Source organism: Macrobrachium rosenbergii, chromosome 15 (genome assembly GCF_040412425.1).
Source record: "Macrobrachium rosenbergii isolate ZJJX-2024 chromosome 15, ASM4041242v1, whole genome shotgun sequence".
NCBI lineage: Eukaryota > Metazoa > Arthropoda > Malacostraca > Decapoda > Palaemonidae > Macrobrachium > Macrobrachium rosenbergii.
This window is the reverse complement of record NC_089755.1, coordinates 32,206,243-32,230,618: the sequence shown is the minus strand read 5'-3', so window position 1 is coordinate 32,230,618 and position 24,376 is coordinate 32,206,243. Positions and strand designations below refer to the sequence as shown.

General features: G+C 35.1%; 1 protein-coding gene across 2 annotated transcripts in view; it reads left to right on the top strand.

Annotated features, from left to right (window-relative positions):
• Positions 1–480: 480 nt before the first annotated feature.
• Positions 481–24,376, top strand: part of LOC136846509 (uncharacterized) — a 194,452-nt gene continuing 170,556 nt past the window's right edge. Inside the window, exons 1-2 of one of the 2 annotated variants that reach the window (XM_067117352.1) lie at positions 481–695; positions 10,422–11,559. In XM_067117352.1, the coding sequence (XP_066973453.1) occupies positions 11,364–11,559 (196 nt within the window). In that variant the 5' untranslated portion in view covers positions 481–695; positions 10,422–11,363. The remainder of the gene's footprint in view (positions 696–10,421; positions 11,560–24,376) is intronic. The other variant, XM_067117351.1, reaches the window with a different exon arrangement.

Below are 24,376 nucleotides of genomic sequence, written 5' to 3'. Positions count from 1 at the left end.
AATGGTTTCGTCTAGAAAACAATTTCCCGTCGAGATGAACCTTTAAACAGATTAATCCGTTTCATAGGCAAATGAACAGATTAATCTGGGCTGGACAGATGAAAATCCTCTTAAATGAGGTTTCAGCGCCTTAACAAGGTCATTACAAAAAGGCGACATCGCAAGCCTTGTGTGTGTGTGTGCAAATCTTGCCACTTTCTCGAGATCTTGTCGTCAAGCCCGGGAACTGTGATCGATGTCCTCCTCGTTAAAATTCCCTATGATGTGGCGAAGGCCCTGTGGCTCGTCGGATCCTGGAAAGTTCCTCCATAGCTAATACCAATCTATCCCCTTTACCTTAAGTCGCTCCTCTTCCCACTCAACCACCTCCACCACCAACCTCCTCCTCGTCTTCCTCCTCCTCCTCCTCCTCCTCCTGGTCCTGGTCCGCCTATCGAGTGCCACTTGTGGACCAACGGACGACCTTGAGAGCTTGCCACCACCCTGTCTGCTGGTGCCGGTGGTGGTGCTGCTTTCCCGACTGAGTCCAACTCGGATGATATTGATTGTCACGAAAACTCAGCTGGCTGCTTCTTCGCTCTCAGTGTACACTCAACAGCTAACTGCGACTACACACTTTATCTCATCGTCTGTGATCCTATCGACGCTCCTGCGCGGCGGCTCACCTCACGACGTCGAAGGCGCCGCCAAAGGTGGTGAGTTAAATCCTGCAGGGTTCATTTGACGGGCAAAAATCACAGCGGCGTTAGTTTCGAGGCCAGCCGTCGGTCTCGCGGTGGCGCCCTTGCTGTTATTTAAGGTGGCGATGTGCAATGTTTACCTCACTGGCCCGATTTTTCCATCCCTAATTGAGTCACCTGAATGGGTATGACCGTCCTTGAGCGTCTCCAAGGCGCACTTCATTCCCGTTATGTCATCCATCGCTTCTCGATGACAGAAATCGAGACTTACGTAAGAAGTTGTTGGGCGGGGAGGGCGCTGGCCTCGACGCAGGACGTTATCGTTCTCGGGATTCCGGATGAGCTCTCATGGCTCGGATGCCGCTTCGCCATGCACTCACAAATGCTGTGTAATGATTGCAATGACACAATAAATGCACTGAAGACAATTCAGATCTTCCTTGAACCTCGGTCGGTAAAATTTAGCGTATTCTTTTCACATGCAAAAAAACACGCCCACGAATCCATGTCAGCTAATGCATGTATTGTACACGAATACCAGTAAATGCATTCGTCCTTGTTAATATTCACTAATCAAATAAGGTGGTCGCAGGAATGGGAATTTTAACTTAGAAAACAGTGAACACCCTGAATGCGCCACCTATCCTGTAACTTAACTGGGGAAAGAAATATTGTAAGAAAAAAAGCAGACAAAAATGAAATTACAAAGAGTACAAAACCACGAATGAAAAGGCGTGCTTCAAAAATCATAATAACTCTAAAACTAACGATGCGCCTTTCTCAGTTCATTCGGTGACACGCCAATTAAAGAAAACTGTTTTGTCAAGGCTGGAATTTTGTCTGGAATTTCCTTTGCTTTGAACGTGCGCTGGCGCTCATCAGAGTGAATAGTAGAACATTATCGAACACTCTGTTTCCCGTGGGCGTTGTGAGTCCGAAGTTACTCTTAATGTCGTTGGTTAATGTGCTATGTGTCTTGTACGTATGTCTGTGCTGTCTGTGCATCGCCATCCAAGCTTATTTTGACCTGAAAACCCTGAGGTTTAGTGATATAGATATAGTCTGTTTTCTTTGTAGCTTAGGGTAAATGTCCACAGCCGATGTGTCACAGTTTCTAACATGCTTCTGATTGACCGATGTAAATACGACAGCTCCTTTTACATTGCAAATACTGTGTAATCTTCATAAATATAAAGATAGGCCAACATAGCATCCCCGTCTTGTATAATTTTGTAAACTGACGAGGCAACAAAATTCCCGGTTGCAAAATCAGTGAAGAAAAAAGTGGAAAATACAATTACATAAATCTTTCACCGACTAGTTTCCATTTCGCCAATCACGATTAGCTTTCGTGATGTCGGACGCGGATATTTACAGTCAGCTAAAAAAAAAGATAGGCTATGGTAATGCTATTTTGGACTTTGATGGTATCTACTATTTTGCTGTGAGGAGAGGGATTCTTTTTCTTGTATTTTTTTTTAATGTAGAGACATAAGGGATAACCATATTAATATTGTATTTTACTGACAGGTATGTGTGCAGACGCGCGCTGAAGTACATTAACTCATCCATACATATACACACTATATATATATATATATATATATATATATATATATATATATATATATATATATATATATATATATATATATATATATATATATATATATATATATATATATATATAGTTTTGTGTGTGTGTGTATATGTGTGTGAGCATGCGTGCGCGTGTGTGCATATGCGAAAACCTTGATATGGCTGTCTCTTCGATCTCTGCTTTAAAAAAATCTTATCAGGGATTTCATACAGCTAACCCTTCCGTTAATCCTTTCTAGACAAGAATTAATATCCCAGATATCCTTTAAGAGGGGTTCAGATCGTTCTTTTATCGAACGGAATTTTGGGTAATGTTGTAAACAACGATGCTTCATCATCATCATCAACGTCCAGACCATTATAATTTGTCTTTTTTTTCAAAGTCTAAGTATACGAAACGTTGGGATTCACGATTTTTTTAAGTGACTGTTCAAGGTTTATGAGAAATTATAGTTTCTTCTCTGAGAGTTTCGAAAACCAGAATGAAAATGGTAATATTGACGATGGCAGTTCTTCATTTTATATAAAATGTTTGCATGAACACACTGAACCTCCCCTACTTATTAATATTTTTGCCTTTAAAACGATAAGTTTCTAGTTTTCTGTAGAACTATTTTGTAGGCTTTGTCTGTCCGTCCGCACTTTATTCTGTCCGCAATTTTCTGTTCACCCTCAGATCTTAAAAACTACTGAGGCTAGAGGACTGCAAATTGGTATGTTGATCATCTACCCTCCAATCATCAAACATACCTAATTACAACCCTCTAACCTCGATAGTTTTTATTTTATTTAAGGTTAAAGTTAGCCACACTAATGCGTCTGGCAACGATATAGGATAAGCCACCACCGACCCGTTGTTAAGGTTTCATGGGTCGCGACTCATACAGCATTATACCAAGACCACCGAAAGATAGATCTATTTCCTGTGGCGTTGATTATACGCTGTAACGGTCGTACAGAAAACTCGGTTGCGCCGAAGAAACTCCGGCTCATTTTTACTTGTTTTTGCCTTGCGAAGACAGACAACAGGACTGGCTGAAGCTCTATAAGAAGCCTGAAATTGTTGCGATCTAAAATTAATTTTTCTTCACTAAAGAATTTTCATGCAGGAGTGGAATCTCCTCATCTTGAAGCATAACTTGCAGTTTATGGGTTAATAATAACCGTCCTTAACGCCTTTGAATTCCGTAGGGGGATAATGTATTCGGTGCACCTGACGTGGCGCCCTGTAGGCATTACTGAAGGTTGCTTGCAGCGTTCCTTCGATCTCTAGCTGCACCCACTTTTTAGCCTTTTACTTTACCTCCATTCCCGCTTTCATTCTTCAATCTTGCTGTCCAACCTCTCTATCGTACAGTGCAACTGTGGGGGTTTCCACCTTCAGATCCTTGCACTTCATTTGGTTTATTTTCCGGATCCGTTAACCTTGCTGTCCGACCACTCCAACTTCCTCTTTTCATCGTTTTAAACACTGAATGGTCGAAAGCGCCCCAGTACTTGGCTTGACCCCCTAAATTCCGTAAACCATTAAAGGAAGTTTAATGAAATACCGTCAATCATATAAAGAGTTTTTCCATGAACGCTTGAATCCCTGTTTACAAATGCTTCTTTCTGGACGTTTGCAAACAGCTCCGGCTTCGTATTCTTTTGCGTGATTCGGTTTAGGCAACAGTCACGCAAATTCTTTATAAAAAATTGTGGCTTCCCGTTGCAGACTATTGATTCTCTGGGTTAGTTTTTTTTTTCCAGTGTTTTCTGAGCTTCTTTGCATTAATCGGGGTGAATTCCTTGCTTTACTGTTACATTTTCATTAAAAGATGAATGAGAACTTGCGAATTTTTTGTCTCTAACGGATTCTAGTGACGTGTCTGTCTCTCTATATCTATATATATATATATATATATATATATATATATATATATATATATATATATATATATATAGATATGTATGTATGTATACATATATATATAAATATATATATATATATATATATACATATATATATATATATATATATATATATATATATATATATATATACTACTAGGTATATACTTAGGTATGCAAGTATATACATATAATAGATATATGATAATCTTGTCACTGTTTCACACACACGTGACATTTTATACTCTCAAATGTTAAGCCACAAATACCTCATAGTGTCGAATTCGTTTTACCATGGGAATAGATTCCATCCAAAGAAAGTAGTGGATATTTCAGCTGTCTACCTCTGGGTGTAAGTTATTCCTAAGATAAAGTGAATTTGACTTTAAAGGAGATTTGTGGCTTAACATATTAAATATGCATATAGTGTATATACATATATGCATACATAATTATATATATCCATATATATGTATATATACAATATACACACTCATATATAGATATATATGTATATATATATATATATATATATATATATATATATATATATATATATATATATATATATATATATATATGTAATTGTAACAACAACAATGACCTCTTAACTTCATGATTTATTAAAAATTCGGATTCGCTTGTTACTACAAAGCCTAAGAGCCAAAAGAAGAAATTCTGTTACCCAAGTGAGATTCGAACCCGCATCCGGAACATCAGAACGAGGTAACAGTATCCATCTGACCACTTCGTAGTGACAAATGTGTCATGATGTGAAGATATGGAGTGATATACATATATAGTAAAAACGTGACTAGTAGATCCTCTCTCTCTCTCTCTCTCTCTCTCTCTCTCTCTCTCTCTATCTCTCATCTCTCTATATATATATATATATATATATATATATATATATATATATATATATATATATATATATATATATATATATATATATATATATATATATATATATATATATATATATATATATATATCTATCTATATATATGTATGTATGTGTGTGTGTGTTTCTGACTCACATCAGAATCGAACCCAGGTCTTTCAAATGAAAGACCAGAGAGCTGCCAACCAGGCCACACAAGTCATAAAAGAAGTACACTTGTACTCAGGTTCCAACTTCTTTTATGACTTGTGTGGCCAGGTTGGCAGCGCTCTGGTCTTTCATTTGAAAGATCTGGGTATTTGAACCCCGTTTTTTCAGCCATTCCATAACAAAATTCCTCTATATAACAAAGTTCAGCAACAATGACCTAATAAAAAGCCCTTTGTAAAACTCATTAAGAGATTATGTCCTTCACAAGCAACTTTTCCTGATAAGAAATGACCGATTCCGTAAAATAACCTCTAGTTATGGTACCGAAAACCTTTGACTGAAAATCCCTTCCTCTCCGGATATTCTATTATGACCCTCAGTCGAACCTTCGAAGGACGTACGTAGGGATCTTGTACGCAATGCGGTCAGGGATTATGGTCCGAATCTGATCCTCACATGAATAATTGCTCCTCGGGCTAAAACAACAAGGGTCCTTCTATGCTAGTAGCTAGACGGAGCGTCGTAGAACTATGGCCTTAGTCGCTTTCATTGTGTCTGTGTGCATGAATGAATGTTGTTTGGATTTGAACATCTTCGAAATTGCTTTTGTACATCATGATGATTCTCCTGGAACTGTATTGAACGAAATAAAAGAAGTTTAATGTAATAACAAATATATTCCATGCCTGACTCTGCTCTGTAGGATAAGCGGATAAGGAAACTACACTTTCGTGTCCGAAAGATGTCCTCTTTTCCTGATAAGAAATGACCGATTCTCTGACTAAAGGGATACAAGAGATGGTTAATGGGAGATCAGTAATTTAATGGAGAAATAATCTAATTTAATGAAAGAAGTCACGTTCGACTCTCGAGTTCCCGATACGTACGACTCTCATGAGTGTAACTTGTACACTTACAACTTATAACACGTGCATGCGCGCACGTAAACCAGTCAGGGTATATATACATACGTATATTTATGTATATATTCATGTGTGAATAACACACACCGCATATATATATAATATATATAAGGGTATATATATATATATATATATATATATATATATATATATAGATGACTGCATGGTGCTTAGTCGCTTATCATAATTGTCGTGTACAAGTTACATGAATGAATGTTGCATTTGGAACTCGAAGTCGAACTTGGAAATTCTTTTTTAATTAGATTATTCTCCTGGAAATTATTGATCTTTCTTTAATTTTCTTTTGTATTCATTTAGTTAACAAATATATCTCTCTCTCTCTCTCTCTCTGCTCTGTCCAAGAGGAAGACATTCTATAGCAATGACGTATAGTTTCTTGTCTACTTTGTCCTATATAATGTATGATGTCTTCTTCTTCTTCTTCTTCTTTTTAACGTGCTTTTATTCCCATTTTTGTATGGGGTAAGACGATGCCTTCTTTTGAAGGACTTTTGATTTGGAGGGTGGACCTGCGGTCTCGATCGGCTGCCCTGCCTGACATCGCTTAGACCCCGGTACGTATCTTTCATGTATCATACCCGACCCAATTTCTTCCCAGCAGCGATAGTTATTGCGCGGGTAATTTAAGTTCGAGACGTGTGAGATGTTTGTTATGTTTTTAGAAGGTGTTGTAGTGGCTTTGTTTTGTGTGTCTTTTAGTCTGTAACATCCATTTGCTTTTCAACAACCTATCCGTTGATTACATATATAATCCCGGATGTCTACACGGATAGCAAAGTGTCTGCCTCTCTGATCACATACGCGGGTTTTGAATGTATATATTCATGAAGTGAAGCTGCTGCTGTAACACTGAGCCATCGAGGCTCTATATATATGTATGTATGTATATATATATATATATATATATATATATATATATATATATATATATATATATATATATATATATATATATATATATGAATCTAGTGGTCACTTTTACCAGTCATGTATTAACTACAATTCCCTGGCATCAAGAAATGTCTTCATTTTTTCTTCAGTTGGGTCTTGGGCTTTGTAGTAACAAGAGCATCCAGACATTATATATATATATATATATATATATATATATATATATATATATTATAATTTATATATATATATATATTTATATATATATGAATCTAGTGGTCACTTTTTACCAGTCATGTATTAACTACAACGCCCTGGCATCAAGAAATGTCTTCATTTTTTTCTTCAGTTGAGGAAGGCATTCTAGTAACAAAGCATCCAGACAGTGTAAAAATCGAGAGATCACGAGATCATTGTACTTATTACAACTATATATATATATATATATATATATAGTATATATATATATATATATATATATATATATATATATATATATATATCGACAGGGTAACGAGGAATATATAGTGCATTTTCATGGTTTATTGTGTCGACGTTTCACAACACATCTCTGTTGCATTTTCAAGGCTGTAAAACTGTGAACACCATATTACTCACGATAACTCTCAGAATATTCTGCTGTGGTTGTTTGCAATTTCGCTATTCTGCTATATTAATTTTACTGGGGATGTCAATGTAATAAATCTATATTTTTTGTCGAAATATTCTAAGATTCATTGCGAGTAATATGGTGTTTACATTTTTACAACCTTGAAAATGCATACCGAGATGTGTTATAAACGTCGGCACAATAAATCATGAAAATGCACTGTGCTTTCCTCGTTACCCTGTCGATATATGGTTGAGTAGTATATCCTATTATGATTGTATATATATATATATATATATATATATATATATATATATATATATATATATATATATATATATATATATATATATATATATATATATATCATTATCAAATTAGACCTTTATAATTCCAAGGTGAATATTATATTTTTCATTTTGTTGTTTGAGTGATTTATAGGCATCTCAGAGGTTTAAATGCATCATTTGCATGTGGTATCATTTTCATAGCGATAAATTATACTAGTGATTGAAAATAAAGGTCGTGGACTCTGTGAATAAAAATTTTTCCATATTCATTTAAATAATTGTAATGTAATTTTATATCAGTAATTTCTTAATCATTAGGTCGACGAGCTTTGATCTTTGAGAGCACAAGGACGAGGTCACAGACTTTCGGCGGTTTACATACAACATTGCCTTCAGAGTTGCAAATAGAAATGTTGAAGGTATTTAATATAGCGAGGAGGCAAACGGTACTGGAATTGTTGAAGCCCCAGTCACAATGGCTCATGACCAGCTCCCGACCAATCGTGACCACCGGTCGCAAAATGTTCTTTTGAGTTTCCGTTGATCATAGGACGGGTTATTGAAGGTCGCGAACCTCCTCCAGATCGATCTGCTTGCAAGGAGGAAGGAATTCGATGCTGCATCAAATCCCACTTTGCGATCGACTTGGTTGTAAGGAAGTTGCTGCTGGTCGGTAAGTGGTCTGCCATCAGTGGGAAACTGGCCTGGTACCAGTACTACAGTCGAGTGGTAGGCGATCACCTAGTGGTCAGCTACTTGTGGCCAACCAGTTTTCTACTGATGGCCAAGTGGTTGAAACAGGTCGGTGGTGGGAACAGTTATGGAGATGATCTAGTGATTAAGGCAGAGACTAAAGAATTGCAAAAAGAGCAAGAGAGTGGCAGGAATCTCTTAAATGGGGTGGTGTGAGAGTAATTGTTGCTAAAAGTGAGGAAATGGTGTCCAGAAAGCCGAGAGGGAACTGACTATACAAGATAGGAAAGGCCTAGGTTTAAAATACGTAGAAAATTTCTTGTACTTTAGATCTACTTTAAGTGTGAAAGGCTAGAAAATGACGAAATAAAGGAGAAATGATTAGAGAGGTAAAGATTATTTATATGATAAGAAAGTCCAGGTTGAGATGGTATGGGCATGTGGTGAGAGTGAGTGAAGAGGGAGCGAGGAGGTCTTGGGTGGAACCTGCCAAAGATAGAAGGTCAAGAGGGAGGCAAAGAATTGGATGGCGTGATAAAGTAAGGGAGGATTTGGAGGAGAAAGACTTAGCAAAGAAAAATGTTTTAGACAGAAATAGCTGTAGAAGAACCATCAAAGCAACCGACCCCTTAGCTTAGGGATAGCGGTAGGGATGAGGAAAAGTCGTCTGCCCATTTGAGGTAACATATACGTGTTGAATATTAGAAAAGAAATTTCCAACAATTAAGTTTACCAGGTTCAACTTTTCAAATACCTTGGACAGGTATCCTTTCTAATATTTGGTCTTGTTGTTTCTGTACGTGTATGCCTTGTTTTGATGACTGCAACATAAATCCATACAATATTGAAAATACTTGCCATCCAGTAGAAATCGTAGGCCTGTTGTTAGAGAGTAGCTGTAAGATGCAATTTTCTGAAGGAACTGTACCTCAGCGCTGCTCGAAATGAACTCTCAAAGTGGCCGCATACATACGCATAAACCCGTCAGTCCTTATGACTTACATTACATATACTGCATGCTTCTGTTTTGCAAATATGAACAGCGAAAAACGTGACAAGGAAAATTTGTTCCGACCGAAGTGATGTTTTATTCAGCAGCAAACAGGCATCGTATTTTCTGAGATAAGCCTTGCTAGAACAAGAAGTTGTTTTCCCTCTTTTAGCAGGATTTGTGTTAGAATTTTGTTCCGTAGTTAATTTTTTCATCATTAAAAAAAAGTTTCGTTATAATGTGTATTTATTTTTATTCTTCAGTAGAGTTCAACATTTTTAGAAACAAATGTTTACATCTTGTCTCAGAACAGGAGGATTGTGTCATCTAAAAATATGAATGTTTCGATTCTCGTCTTGATTTCTCAATGTCACTGGGGAACGAAGGGTCTTGACGTGGGAGACGCCTGTGTCCTGAAGTTGAGAGTTTTGTGAACGAGTAAAGCGAGAAATTTATTTTTAACTCTCCGTAACCTTTTCGTTTTATAATGAGCGCATGATAGCGATCTACAGTAAAGTACTTGTAAATAAATTCAATTTCCCGGTCTTTATTTGTGCAACCATGAACATGCTTGCAAGATAGTATAGAATATACACATGTGCCACATCTGCGATTTGATTAGCGCCATTTAATACTTATAAGAATAACTAAATAGCATTGGTTGTCTATAGTTTCTTCACTGGAGCACGAAATGTCCTAACCCGATCCCGTGTATGAAAGGCGATTAGCGCGTGTCATCAATCAATGATCTAATAAACTAATTGTCTGATGCTTTGCAGATATTGGAAGGTCACTCTGCCGTGCCAAGACCTCTCCATCGATGTGGCCCAGCAACCTTCGCCATTAACCTGCACTTTTCCAAGCAACTTATGTGGCAAAAGAGAAGAAGAAGAAGAAGAAAGCGCAAGGAAGAACTGGATACAGAAGACAGACGACATCCGTCGTTTGCCTGAAATCCACGTCGTGATAATACGTAAACTGTCGGTGCTGTTGTTCGTGATTGGTCCGAAGTCGTTGCAGTATTAGCCGATTAAGAATACGCATTTTTTACCATTTTCACACACATATCAAACTTCTTCCATTGTTCGAGGGAGGAAACAAGCCCGGGGGGAAAAATGCCTCGGTAACTGATTCTGGGGGAAGAGGAGGAAAGCAAGAGCGCCTTCCATTTGTTAAAGATGAAGTCTCCGTTCAGATGTGCCAAAGATATTTGTAGTAGAGACTAAGGGCCTTAAAACACTATAATTTGCTGTGATATTGTAATGCAAGGCTGTAACGTAACGCTACGCTAGATTCTGGACTGCACGGTAGGATATAGAAGTATTTTTTGACGGATGAAGAGGATTTACAGTAATGTTTCTCATTTCATAGAGTTGGCTGTTGGGAAGGCTCAAAGAGATCAGCATTGAATTGAGTTTTGTCTAATGGCATATACGCAAGGCAAGTGAAATTACCCAGTCTCCGGTAATGACAATAACCTGGAAGGAATAGAAAAAAAAAGCTAGAACGAATAAGGTACAAAATATCGTATTCTGTTAAGACAGCATATTTCACTCACGAAACAGAATACCTTAGACACTTCACAACTTATCGGATGCTGTACAAACAATTCGAGCGCAAACGAGAGTACACCAACAAGTCCGATAAACGTTCAAAACAAGAAACCGTTCAAGCCACAAATAAAAACTTCCTCATTTTCATCTGAACACCGAAAGAAGCGAATGAGCGGCAACCTGGAGGTCATCTCCGACTCTCACGGAAGCGGCAGAATTGCGGAGGAGACCCCGGGGTCTGTCGGTTCATCGAAGGGAAGGCGGTCGAAACAAAAGACAGTCACAGTGGCGTCAATTCTGAAGTTTCCACTCAACACCCTGTCCTTCGTTAGGAAGAGGTTTAGGAAGGGTAAAAAGGAGCCAGGTAAGAAAAGGGTTTAGTTTTCCTTTTGTAGATATACAAACACACACATGCACACACACACACGCACACACACACACACACACACACACACGCACACACACACACATATAAAGACAAAATCCACGAAAGAGAGAGAAACAATGGAGTGCTGTGAGGCCTTTCGACTGTCGTCCTTTACTTAGTAGTCTGCTAAGTAAAGGACGACAGTCGAAAGACCTCTCAGCACTCTATTGTTTCTCTTTCCTTCGTGGATTTTGTCTTTACTTATATATTCATCACGTTCCATATTTTCGTGATTCAGTTTTTTATATATATATATATATATATATATATATATATATATATATATATATATATATATATATATATATATATATATATCTGTGTGGACGTGTGTCTACGTTATATCTTACATACATAGACGTTTGCATGTTATGTAAATTGGTGAATGCTCAGTCGGATGCATGTGTTTGAAATTTGCACGTACATTATTATTATTATTATTATTATTATTATTATTATTATTATTATTATTATTATTATTATTATTATTTTTTTTAATAACAATCAACAATTTTATAAATAAATCGTATTATTTGTAAAAGATAAGAAGAAAGACTTTCGAACACCTGACAGGTGTGTTTACACTAAAAAACTTTTAACGTAAATACTAAGGAGGAACGCCGTTCAGGTGTTCGGAAGTCTTTGTTTTTATCTTTTACAAATAATGGAATTTATTTACATATCTAGGATTTTTATGATCGAACGCTTTAATCAATTCATTGTGAATTTTCTAGCATTATTATTATTATTATTATTATTATTATTATTATTATTATTATTATTATTATTATTATTATTATTATTATTATTATTATTCGTAATGAGCAAGGCATTTTAAAGAACAAGCCCAAGCAGCACTAAGTAAAGCAAGCATCCAAAGAAAAGAAACCTAATAGACAAAGAAATGAAAAAAAAAGAATAAGAAAATAAAAATCCGAAATAAATTAACGTCAACAGCAATGTACGTCAGAAAAGGTAAGGCAATGTAAAGAAGGATGCAAAGGTGAAAGAAAAGAAGAAGAAGAAGAAGAAGTAATTCTGCAGTTTAAATATAGTACGTATTATCTTTAGGTCAGCTCATCCATGAATTTCTGAGGACCCTCCAATGTCTCTTTTGGCAGAGAAAAGGTCGAAGCTTTATATATGACCTGAGAATTGATTTTTGGAAGAACGTATATTACAAAGGTAAGACCATTTTGTTTGTGTTACTGTTGGCTGAGATGAAAAGATGTATCATTGTGCATGGATATGGCCTGGTTATGTCGAAAGAATAGGAGAAGGGAGCAGTATTTCAGAAGGTCGTGCAGTTTTGAAGGAATGAATCGTTGTTGGAGGTAAAGATTTAAAGGAAGGGTATTAATTAGTAAGAAGCGTGAGCGTGTACACACACATATATATATATATACTGTATATACACACACACACACACACACACACACACACACACACACACACATATATATATATATATATATATATATATATATATATATATATATATATAGCTATACGACAACATAAAATATTGAAGTTTTAGACAGATCATCAGTATATATATATATATACAACATAAAATATATAAGTTTTATATATACAGATCATCAGTATATACTGTATATATATATATGATTACACTAACACTGGATGCAAATCCTAAATGGTTTCGTCTTAAAATCTAAGACATTTTCAACGGACTGATCTAATACAAAGTGGTAGAGATTTACGATTTATATGCCAGAGAAACAATACAAAAGAACCTACATACCGTTGGAAACCAAGTATTAACGCCTGAAAGGTGGGGGAGGGGGCTGGAGCCCTGCACTCATTAGGGTCTGAGGTAAAGTACTATATTCACAAATCTGTATATCAATGCAGTTGGCCTTCTACCGTATTTGCCATCCATGACAAAACCTTTCTTAAAATCTAACTAGTTTACATGTTTCTTTCGAAATTAATGGATTGAGGTTGCACATGACTTGACTGATATTCAACAAAAGCATTCTTTAATGAAACTAAACTCAATTATGTTTCTTTTCAATACATTCTTAGTTTTCTGAAAAGAAAATTATTGTGCCGGTTTTGTCCGCACTTTTTCTGTCCGTATTTTTTCTGTCCACCCTCAGATCTTAAAAACTACTGAGGCTAGAGGGCTGAAAATTGATATGTTGATCATCCACCCTTCAATCATCAAACATACCAAATTGCAGCCCTCTAGCCTCAGTATTTTTTATTTTATTTAAGGTTAAAGTTAGCCACGATCGTGCGTTTGGCACCGTAACAACACAGGCCACCACGGCCAGCTGTGAGCTTCACGGGCCGTGACCGAAAGTTTTATACAGCATCAAACGCTGTACAGAGAACTCGACTGCGCCGAAGAGACTTCGGCGCATTTTTTACTTGTTACATGTTTCTTTCGAAATGACTGGATTGAGTTTGCGCACGACTTGACTACTATTTAAGTTCTTATAAAAGCATTCTTTGATGGAACTAAATTCGGAGATGTTTCTTTTCAAAACATTTTTAGAATAAACTATCAATTTTTTTGGTTTTGATCATACTCTGTTGATCGTATGAGTATTTTCACTAACATTTACGAAAATTCCATTGCATATCCAGTATGTTTTTTCATGCTGTTCTATTTTCTTTTCCAATGATTTTCTAGCTCGTTCAATATAAAATTTGCCACAAGACTTACATGGGATATGGTATACAAATAATTTAGTGTTGTCAGAAGAGTTCTTTACAAATGCTTGAGTCACTGTTTTATAGGAATCTAATAATGTATTGAAAAAAAAATCATAAATTCTAGCCTCATGAAAGAATTCTTTTGTAAGAACGTGAATGTCAGTCAAGGCATTTTAAACCTGACCCATTAATTTCAAAGGAAATATGTAAAATGTATAGATTTTAAGAAAGGAAGTTAGCATGGACAGGGAGAAAGGCAGGAGGCCACCCTCATTCGTAAATAGATTTGTAAATATAATACTTGATTCAGACACTAACGAGAATAGGGCTCCACCCTTTTCCCCCTGTCAGAAGTGAATATTTAGCTTTCAATGGTTGCGTGTTCGTTCGTATACTATGTCCCCCAAGCACATATATTGTAAATCCCCAGCATGAGTGTTTCAGTTTCCCTGTGGTAATGTTGTATATATATGTATATATATATATATATATATATATATATATATATATATATATATATATATATATATATATATGTATGTATGTATATATACACACATAGATATAGAGTATATACTGTATATACATACATATATATGTATATATATACATATATATAATACATATATATATATATATATATATATATATATATATATATATATATATATATATATATATATATATATATATATATATATGTGTGTGTGTGTGTGTGTGTGCACACACGTGTCTGTTAGTGTGCTTGCAAGGACGATCATGTGTGCCAATAAGTTCTGAACAGACTTTGTAGTAAAGCCAGAGGTTTATAGAAAGCTCATTGTACACAAATCAAAAACCTTTTTGCAGAAAGCCCCTGTTTTGAAAGTGCTTTATAATTGATAATCCATTATTGCTATAATTATTATGTTTATAATGATTAATTTCCAACAATAACTAACACTAGCTTCCCTTGCAAATACTGAAATTAGTCATTTTAATTACAGTCTATATAATGACTCGCTAAAGCACTTATGAAAAATTGAAATTTAAAATAAACGAAACTCATTTTTAAAATGTTGAGTCATTAATAAAGAGAAAAATAAGGAAACTGGTTAACGTCGATTTTAACGTTAACAGAAGGCCGAGACAGTAAGTCCCGAGCTTGGAGACGTTACGTACCGTTCCCGATTGAGTGACAGGGTGGAAAAAATGAGCATTTGGTCTAAACTATTGTTATACAGTTATCTATTTATTTATTTTTTACTTATGTTTTTAATCAATGTGAAAATGCACTCAGATGTACCCTGGAGATTGCTGATGATAGATTGTGTACTACTTGTTCGAACAGTATCTTTTAATTTCTTGTAATTAAGAAATGATATGAATAAAAAGTGATTTAATACCTCTGATTCCTCACCCAGTGTATGTTGTGTTGATTAATGATGTAACAAACTAACGGATTGTCAAATAATAAATTCGCAAGACTACTGTAAATAACAATGGTTGCCGAAGCCAGCGACCGAGATTGTTTCCGGATGCGGGCTCTCTCATGTGTAATTTCATATATTATATATATTTTAACGCAAACCGGAGGAAATTCCGACAATCAGAAGAATAAGAACGAAATGATTAATTGTTTTTAAGAATGAATTCTACTTAAAACGTATATCTAAGGGAGCAATTTCGGTTAGCAAATAAGCTCTGATCCGTATCACTTAGCAAAAATGTGAAACAAGTTTTTTCCTATTTCAAGTTTCCTGCGAGGAAATGGGAGGAAGAGCGAGAAATGGCGAGAAATCCTACTTCCTCGAACCAGACAGCATCTAAACGTTCCTTTTAACTCACTTTCTCTGCGAGGAATAGCGAGGAAGGGTGGGAAATAGGTTGAGGACGGGATCCTGAACCGGGAATATTTACTTTGTCGAGTTAGGCAACATCAAAACGTTCCTCTGCTTTCTCGGTTTCTGCGAGAAAGGGCGAGAAAGAGGTTAAGAAGGATACGTTCAGGAGATGCCTTTCAATCCATCGAGGCGGGTGCGTTCGTTTCAGCTTCCATCACTTCTGTTGTTCGAAGTTCTGAAGCCCAGATCTCTCTGATCTCTCATCTCCCATCTCTCACGGCTTCCGGTTTCCTCTTCGCCCTTGTTATTGGTCGGGAGAAGCTTCGTTTGGTCTAACTTTCGAGTGAAAGTTCGTTGGCTGAAAGATAAATCTCAGGCTAAGCCTACTGTGCTTTTGTAGATCTTGGGAGTTTTCTTCAAAGGGAATTGGAATTGTGTTCCGGTATTTTAAAATTTTCAGGTCGTGGTGGGAAACTCTCTCTCTCTCTCCCTCTCTCTCTCTCTCTCTCTCTCTCTCTCTCTCTCTCTCTCTCTCTCTCTCTCTCTCTCTCTCGACACACACACACACACACACACACACACACACACACATGTGTATACATATATATATATATATATATATATATATATATATATATATATATATATATATATATATATATATATATATATATATATATATAACTTTTAAGTGTGCTGAACAGCTAAGTTCGAAATTAACAGGGAACAAATGAAGGACAGACATCATTTACGAGTAAGATATTGTATTCTTTGAAATCAAATCAGTTAAAAAAAAAAACTTTTTTTAAATACTGAATGCTGTAAAATTTGGATTTTTTTCCCCTGACTTTCAAGAAACAGATTTGTGTAAATCTGTGGTGCTAACAACACTGGCGTCAGTGACACGCTGGTGCCTTCCCTGTCGTGCCCTAAGAACATAGGGGTCAGCAGTGTGTCCGATTTCTTAACGATAGGTTGCCAAGGAATCATAATGAAACTCTGGACTCTTTGACCACGGCTACAGTTGTGTTCGAAAGAGCAGTATGTTGCTGAATGGACACTGGGCCGGTGTTTTTACGTTTGACTTTACTGAGAATGGCATGGTGAAATTATTATAAAATAAAATAATCAGAGGACAATAATATTTATATATATATATATATATATATATATATATATATATATATATATATATATATATATATATATATATATATATATATATATATATATGAATATTTATATGGAATGCTCTAGGGGTTAGAGCCCCTGCTGGTATACTGCTGGCTTAATCTTGAACAGTAACAACAGCAACAATAATAATCAAGTGTAACGATAATCATAAAATGATCATTTTTACAACAGCTTAATCCGAGGACATTGACCTTTTCAATAGTTTTATCTAGGAACACGAGCGTTAGCGGGAAAATACACTTAAGGGCGCAGCCACACAGCAGGAAAACATGTCACATACATATGTTTCCAACTTATTGCACATATGACTAACAGGTTGAATACAGGCCAACGATTTATTGGAAGTCGTAACCGCTGCTTCATGCGACTAACCAGCGAAAGCTTTTAAAGATTCATTCTCCACTTAGGGACGTTGATTTGTTGTCTACTTGTTTGTGATATGTATGCTATAAGTTGCCAACGTATGTTGATGACCTTTTGTTGTAGTGTGGATGAAACGTAAGAGCAACAGAGTTCACAGAAACACACCCTGGTAACCACGCTGTTTGTAGGAGTGTAAGTTAAGATCAATAACATTTACACTGATATAACGAATTCTTCATTGTATGGCGCATGATTATTATTCATCATAATTATGCGCTATACAATGAAGAATTCATTATATCAGTGTAAATTATTGATCTTAGATTACATTACTACAAACAACGTGGTCATCAGGGTGTATTTCCGCAAACTCTGTTGCTCTTACGTTGCATCCACACTACAACAAAATGTCATCAGCATACGTTGGCAACTTATAGCATACACATCACAAACAAGTAGACAACAAGTCAATGTCCCTAAGTGAAGAATGAACCTTTAAAAGCTTTCGCTGGTTAGTCGTATAAAGCGCCGGTTACGACTTCCAAAAAATCGTTGGCCTGTATTCAACCTGTTAGTCATATGTGCAATAAGTTGGAAACACATGTTTATGACATGTTTTCCTACTGTGTGGCTGCGCCTTTAAGAGTACTTTCCTGCTGACGCTTGTGTTTTCAGATAACACTATTGAATTCTATAGAGGATAATTATGATGAGTAAAATAACAAGCAAAGTCATCACCCACTCAGCTTGAATGACTTTCCACGTCAGGGAGAGCGATTAATTATGCAGAGTAATTAAAAGTTCAGCTACTGCGACATTGTCTTCAACATGGGCGCCTTGTCATTCTGAAGGGAGCATGTTAATGCAAGGTTATATTAAAGGATGCAAATTTGCATAAAAGGTTAAATATATGAAAAGATACGAAATTTGTGTGAAAATGTAAATTCGCGCAAGGAATACAAAATTTTTGTAAAAATGTAAATTCGCGCAAAGAAAACAATATTTTCGTAAAGATTTAATTCAAGCAAAAACTACAAAATTTGCGTAAAAATGTAATTCATGCAAAGAACACAAAATTTTCGTAAAAATTTAATTCACGCAAAATTACAAAATTTTTGTAAAAAATGTAATTCATGCAAAGAATACACAATTTTCGTAAAAAACTGATTCACGCAAAGAATACAAAATATGCGTAAAAATGTAATTCACGCAAAAATTACAAAATTTGTGTAAAAATGTAATTTCATGAAAAAAATACAAAATTTACGTAAAATGTAACTTTTGAGCTTAAGTATAAAATTTGCTGAAATATTATCAATTCACGTACTAATTTCAAATTTGGGTTAAAAAAAAAGTCCAGCAAAAATAAAAATAAGAAACATAAAATTCGAGAACAGATTTGAAATATTCATGAAGATATAAAATTCGAAAGGGAAAGATAAAATTCGCATCAGATATAGAATTTGCACGAAACAAAAATTGCTGGGAAATAAAATAACTTAAAATATACGAAGTCACCTAAAAATATAACATTTGACCAAAAGATAAGATTGTGGGGAAACCTCGAAAGATATAGTGCCAGAAATTATCATATACATACATACATACATATATATATATATATATATATATATATATATATATATATATATATATATATATATATATATATATATATATATATATATATATCGTGTAATATACGTAAAGATTTGTTTATACAAAGATATGGATCAATTTATTTCTTATTTTGCAACTGCAACTATTTTCTTAACACAAAGTGGTAACTCTTGTAAAGAAGTCTTCATTAAACTTATTTTTCTTTTTTATATTTCTTTTTCTGTTTCTTGCCACTTAAGCAAAGAAGAAATGCAGACGTTTGTATTGACATTTAAAATTCCATCTCCATTCCTTGGGGAGTTCCTCACTGGACGGGCGGGTACCGTTCTCAGCTAGTACTTTGCTGGCCCGGCGTTCCATTCTCCGACCGGCCAATGAAGAATTAGAGGAATTTATTTCTGGTGATAGAAATTCATTTCTCGCTATAATGTGATTCGGATTCCACAATAAGCTGTAGGTCCCGTTGCTAGGTAATCATTTGGTTCTTAGCCACGTAAAATAAGTCTAATCCTTCGGGCCAACCCTAGGAGAGCTGTTAATCAGCTCAGTAGTCTGGTTAAACTAAGGTATACTTAACTTTTTTCCATTCCACATCTCTATTTCTGTTGTTTGGCCTCGAACTAAACAATCCCCTACTGCCTTCAGTGCATCTCATGCGGTGCACTGTAGGAATTACATTAGGTCCTTTGCAGCGACCCTTCGGCCCCTAGCTGCAACCCCTTTCATTCCTTTTACTGTACCTCTATTCATATTCCCTTTCTTCCATCTTCCTTTCAACTCCCTCCCAACAATTGATTCATAGTGCAACTGGGAGGTTTTCCTCCTGTTATACCTTTCAAAGCCTTTTTGCTGTCAATTAACGTTTCAGTGCTGAATGACCTCGTAGGTCCCATCGCTTGGCCTTTGGCCTAAACCCTATATTCTATCTATCTCGGAATAAACAAATGGTAACTGGACTTTGGCTGTTAAACTTATTTTCTTTAGTATTAACATGCCTGCATCTCTCACTTCAGGAAGGAGGTAATTCACAGATTTTCATAGAGAAAGAGCTTGTCTTAGGTAGTTTTTCCTCCTCAGCGTCTGTCATGGAACTGCATTTAGCCCGCTTTGATTTGCTTTTCAAGATCCGACCCTTGGACTTGTCGCTGGTGAAGTTACATGTGGCAGTGACTGTTTCCTCGTGATATCTCTGGAGCCATCCTATCAGGATAAACAAGCATATATGCATATAAACTGTATATGCATATATATATAAATAAATACATATATATATGTATATATAAATAAATAAATATATATATGTATATATATATATATATATATATATATATATATATATATATATATATATATATATATATATATATATATATATATATATATATATATATATATATATATATATATATATATATATATATTTACATACACATCCTCAAGGAACAAGGGAAACGAAGACCTCCATTCTTACAAGTTTATTGCCGACGTTTCATGACACATGTCACATTTTCAAGGCTAACAAAGAAAATAATTTGCACCAAAGTTAGAATCACAGTATTAAAAAAATTTTTAAAAATTAAAATATTTAAAATTCACAAAAAATGGCAATGCAGCGTTAAAATTAGGTATATAAATGAACATAAAACAAGAGAAAAGAAAGAATCACAAAAGATATAAGTCAAGGGAACCAAGACACAGACTCACCAAGCGAAATGAAAGAATAATACTGAGAGAATACAGAAAATAAGCATAAAGGAAAAGCTAAGCAACATATAACTGAGTTGACGACAATTGAGTATTTAACGCGGGAACAGTTCTCTTTATGATGATAGACTCTAGGATAGTTAGATCGTGATGGTTGGAGACCTGCTCTACTATTGAAAAATATTCATCTCTGATGTTTGTTTTGCACAGTACAGCATGGTTTCTGATGTTAGAGGCCTCTGGATTCGATAACTTGCACCCTGTACGGTAGCTTAAGCCTCTATGAGAGTCAATTCGTACCCTCAACAGCCTCCTCGTACATCCCACGTATGTTCCGTGATTACATCGCGGTCAAGTGTATTTTATATACGGTATTGGATGTGAAGACTGTAAAAAAATGAATCAATGGTTAGAGGATTCTTTGGTATTAATTTAACATTTAAAGCAGGAAACTTTTTCTGAATTAGGGAAATGCAGTTCTTACGGAAGTGGTCGTCATGTAGAAAGGGAAAGCTCGCATAAAATTTCATATTTGGGGCAGTCAGCACTGGTAAGGAAACTCTCTTACTCCACATTTCTCTAAGTTGTTTGTAAAAAAGATTAATTGGGTAATAATTTTGTTTAAAATAACTAGTTAAAAAAAAGTATCTCTTCGTGAAACAAGAAAACGCCTTGTGGAAGAGGGTAGAAATAGCATTTAATTTAAAAAAAAAAAAAAAAACACGAGCTATAAAAATTCATACCTAGTCCAGTAAAAGTTGTCTTCCGGAAAACACCTGTAATAAAGCCAGTGATATCCCTGGATATCATTATATCAAGAAAGGGAAATTCATTATCAGTTTCTACATTTTTTACAGCCAAGGATCATCTGAGCCCCCTCTTCACATCCAATATTGTATATGAAATACACTTGTCCGCGATGTAATCACGGAACATACGTGGGATGTACGAGGAGGCTGTTGAGGGTACGAATTGACTATCATAGAGGCTTAAGCTACCGTACAGAGTGCAAGTTATCGAATCCAGAGGCCTCTAACACCAGAAACCATGCTGTACTGAGCAGAACAAATATCAGAGATGAAGATTTTTCATTAGTAGGGCGGGTCTCCAACCATCACGATCTAACTACCCTAGAGTCTATCGTCATAAAGAGAACTGTTCCCGCGCTATACTCAGTTGTCGTCAACTCAGTTACATGTTGCCTAGCTTTTTTCCTTTATGCTTATTTTCTGTATTCTCTCAGTATCATTCTTTCATTTCGCTTGGTGAGTCTGTGTCTTGGTTCCCTTGACATATCTTTTATGTTCCTTTTTTTTCTCTCTTGTTTTATGTTCATTTATATATTTAATTTTAACGCTGCATTGCCATTTTTTGTGAATTTTAAATATTTTACCCTTTTAAAAATTTTTTTAATACCGTGATTCTATCTGTAATGCAAATTATTTTGTTTTTTGGCTTTGAAAATGTGACATGTGTCATGAAACGTCGGCGATAAATTTGTAAGAATGGAGGTCTTCGTTTCCCTTGTTCCTTGAGGATGTGTATATTTTGGCCGTGGCCTCTCTTTCTGTATATATTTACATACATATGTTTGTATATATATAGAACGTTACATTTGTATATATGCATATATATACACACACACACACACACATATATATATATATATATATATATATATATATATATATATATATATATATAAAAAGATCCATTTGCGTTTATAACTTTCGCTATATCACCAGCTGAACGATGGAAACGGCAATTTGATGCACCCGTAGTAACGCAACATCAAAACTCGTAAATATCTCATAGGATCTTCGTATTTGTTCACTTTGAGATAGAGGAGTTTAACTGAAGCCAAAGAGACGAATAGTTTCAACGTTTCTCATGAAGTAACGATTCACATCTTAATAGGAAATGTTTTGAATGAAAGGAATAAAGAATAAAGAAGGACTTTGATGAAAGGCAACCAGAGATCTCTCAGAACAAACGCGAGTGTCATTGGTGGGTCAGATAAATCCCTTGTACTGGAATAATTGTACATCTCTGTCAACAGCTGTTGTGCCAGGGATTACAGGACAGATAACATCACGATATACTGGGGGCCATTACAGGGATGTAGCCACTTCTTTATATTATTTGAAACAAATATAGACTGATTCGGGCACATACACACATATATGTTATACATATATATATACATATATATGTGTATATATATATATATATATATATATATATATATATATATATATATATATATATATATATATATATATATATATATATATATATATATATATAATTTCTGTAGAATGAAAACGTTCATATGTAAAACATTGGAAACAGGGACAATACTGTATATATTTATCTATATTTATATATATATCATATATATATATATATATATATATATATATATATATATATATATATATATATATATATATATATATATATATATATATATATATATATAATTTCTATAGAATGGAACGCGTTCATATGTAAAACACTGAAGAGAAGGACAAGTGCTATAGGACCAATATATATTTTATTGTCGAAAACTACTGATAAGCCTCCATAATCTGACGCCATTGGAGTCCTCTCAAAACCACGCGTTTCAGGTGAGAATAGTCTGGCACTTTCAGAGAAGTTCTCTATGTTGCTACTTTCACGTTTCAAAAAATGTATCGTTTATTTAGAACTTCGATATATCTAACTACAAAACTAGGTAGGTTTACTTATACATCATTAGTTGCAAAACTGAGGTAGGTTTACTTATGTTATATAAAACTAATAAGAGACGTAATGTTGTTAGTCTGGCATTTTTCTTAAAAGCCTACAAGCGACCTTAAGAAGTAGGTTAACGTTACTGAGATCAAGATAAAGGGGATTAGTCAGTCAGGGCTCCCTACTATCAGTCACGAATATGGTTTTATTGTACAAGGAAAACAACCCCGCTGAGTCAGTGTTAATGTCAAGTATGTAGTTTACATTTACAATAATTGTGAAAAGTGTAAATGTAGGCTGTATGAAAAATTATGAAAGGGCTTTAAATTCACGAAGGATCCAGGGGCATATTCTATCTAATTAGATTTCTACTGTTTGCTAGAAAGATTTTGAAAATTCGGCGCAGGATCAGTTGTAATAATTTTTTTTCTTTTTGCTCTACATGCATTTAAACCAGTTTGGTTTCGATATTTTGTACACAGTATATTCCACATATTCAAGTATTAATGTATCTGCCTTTCCCCATCATTAACATTCTTATTTTTCTACTATTTAAAGAAAGGTAATTTGTAAAATTAGTACAGAATATCTGTCACATAGTGGGGGATTCGTGTATCTGCTTTTTCATT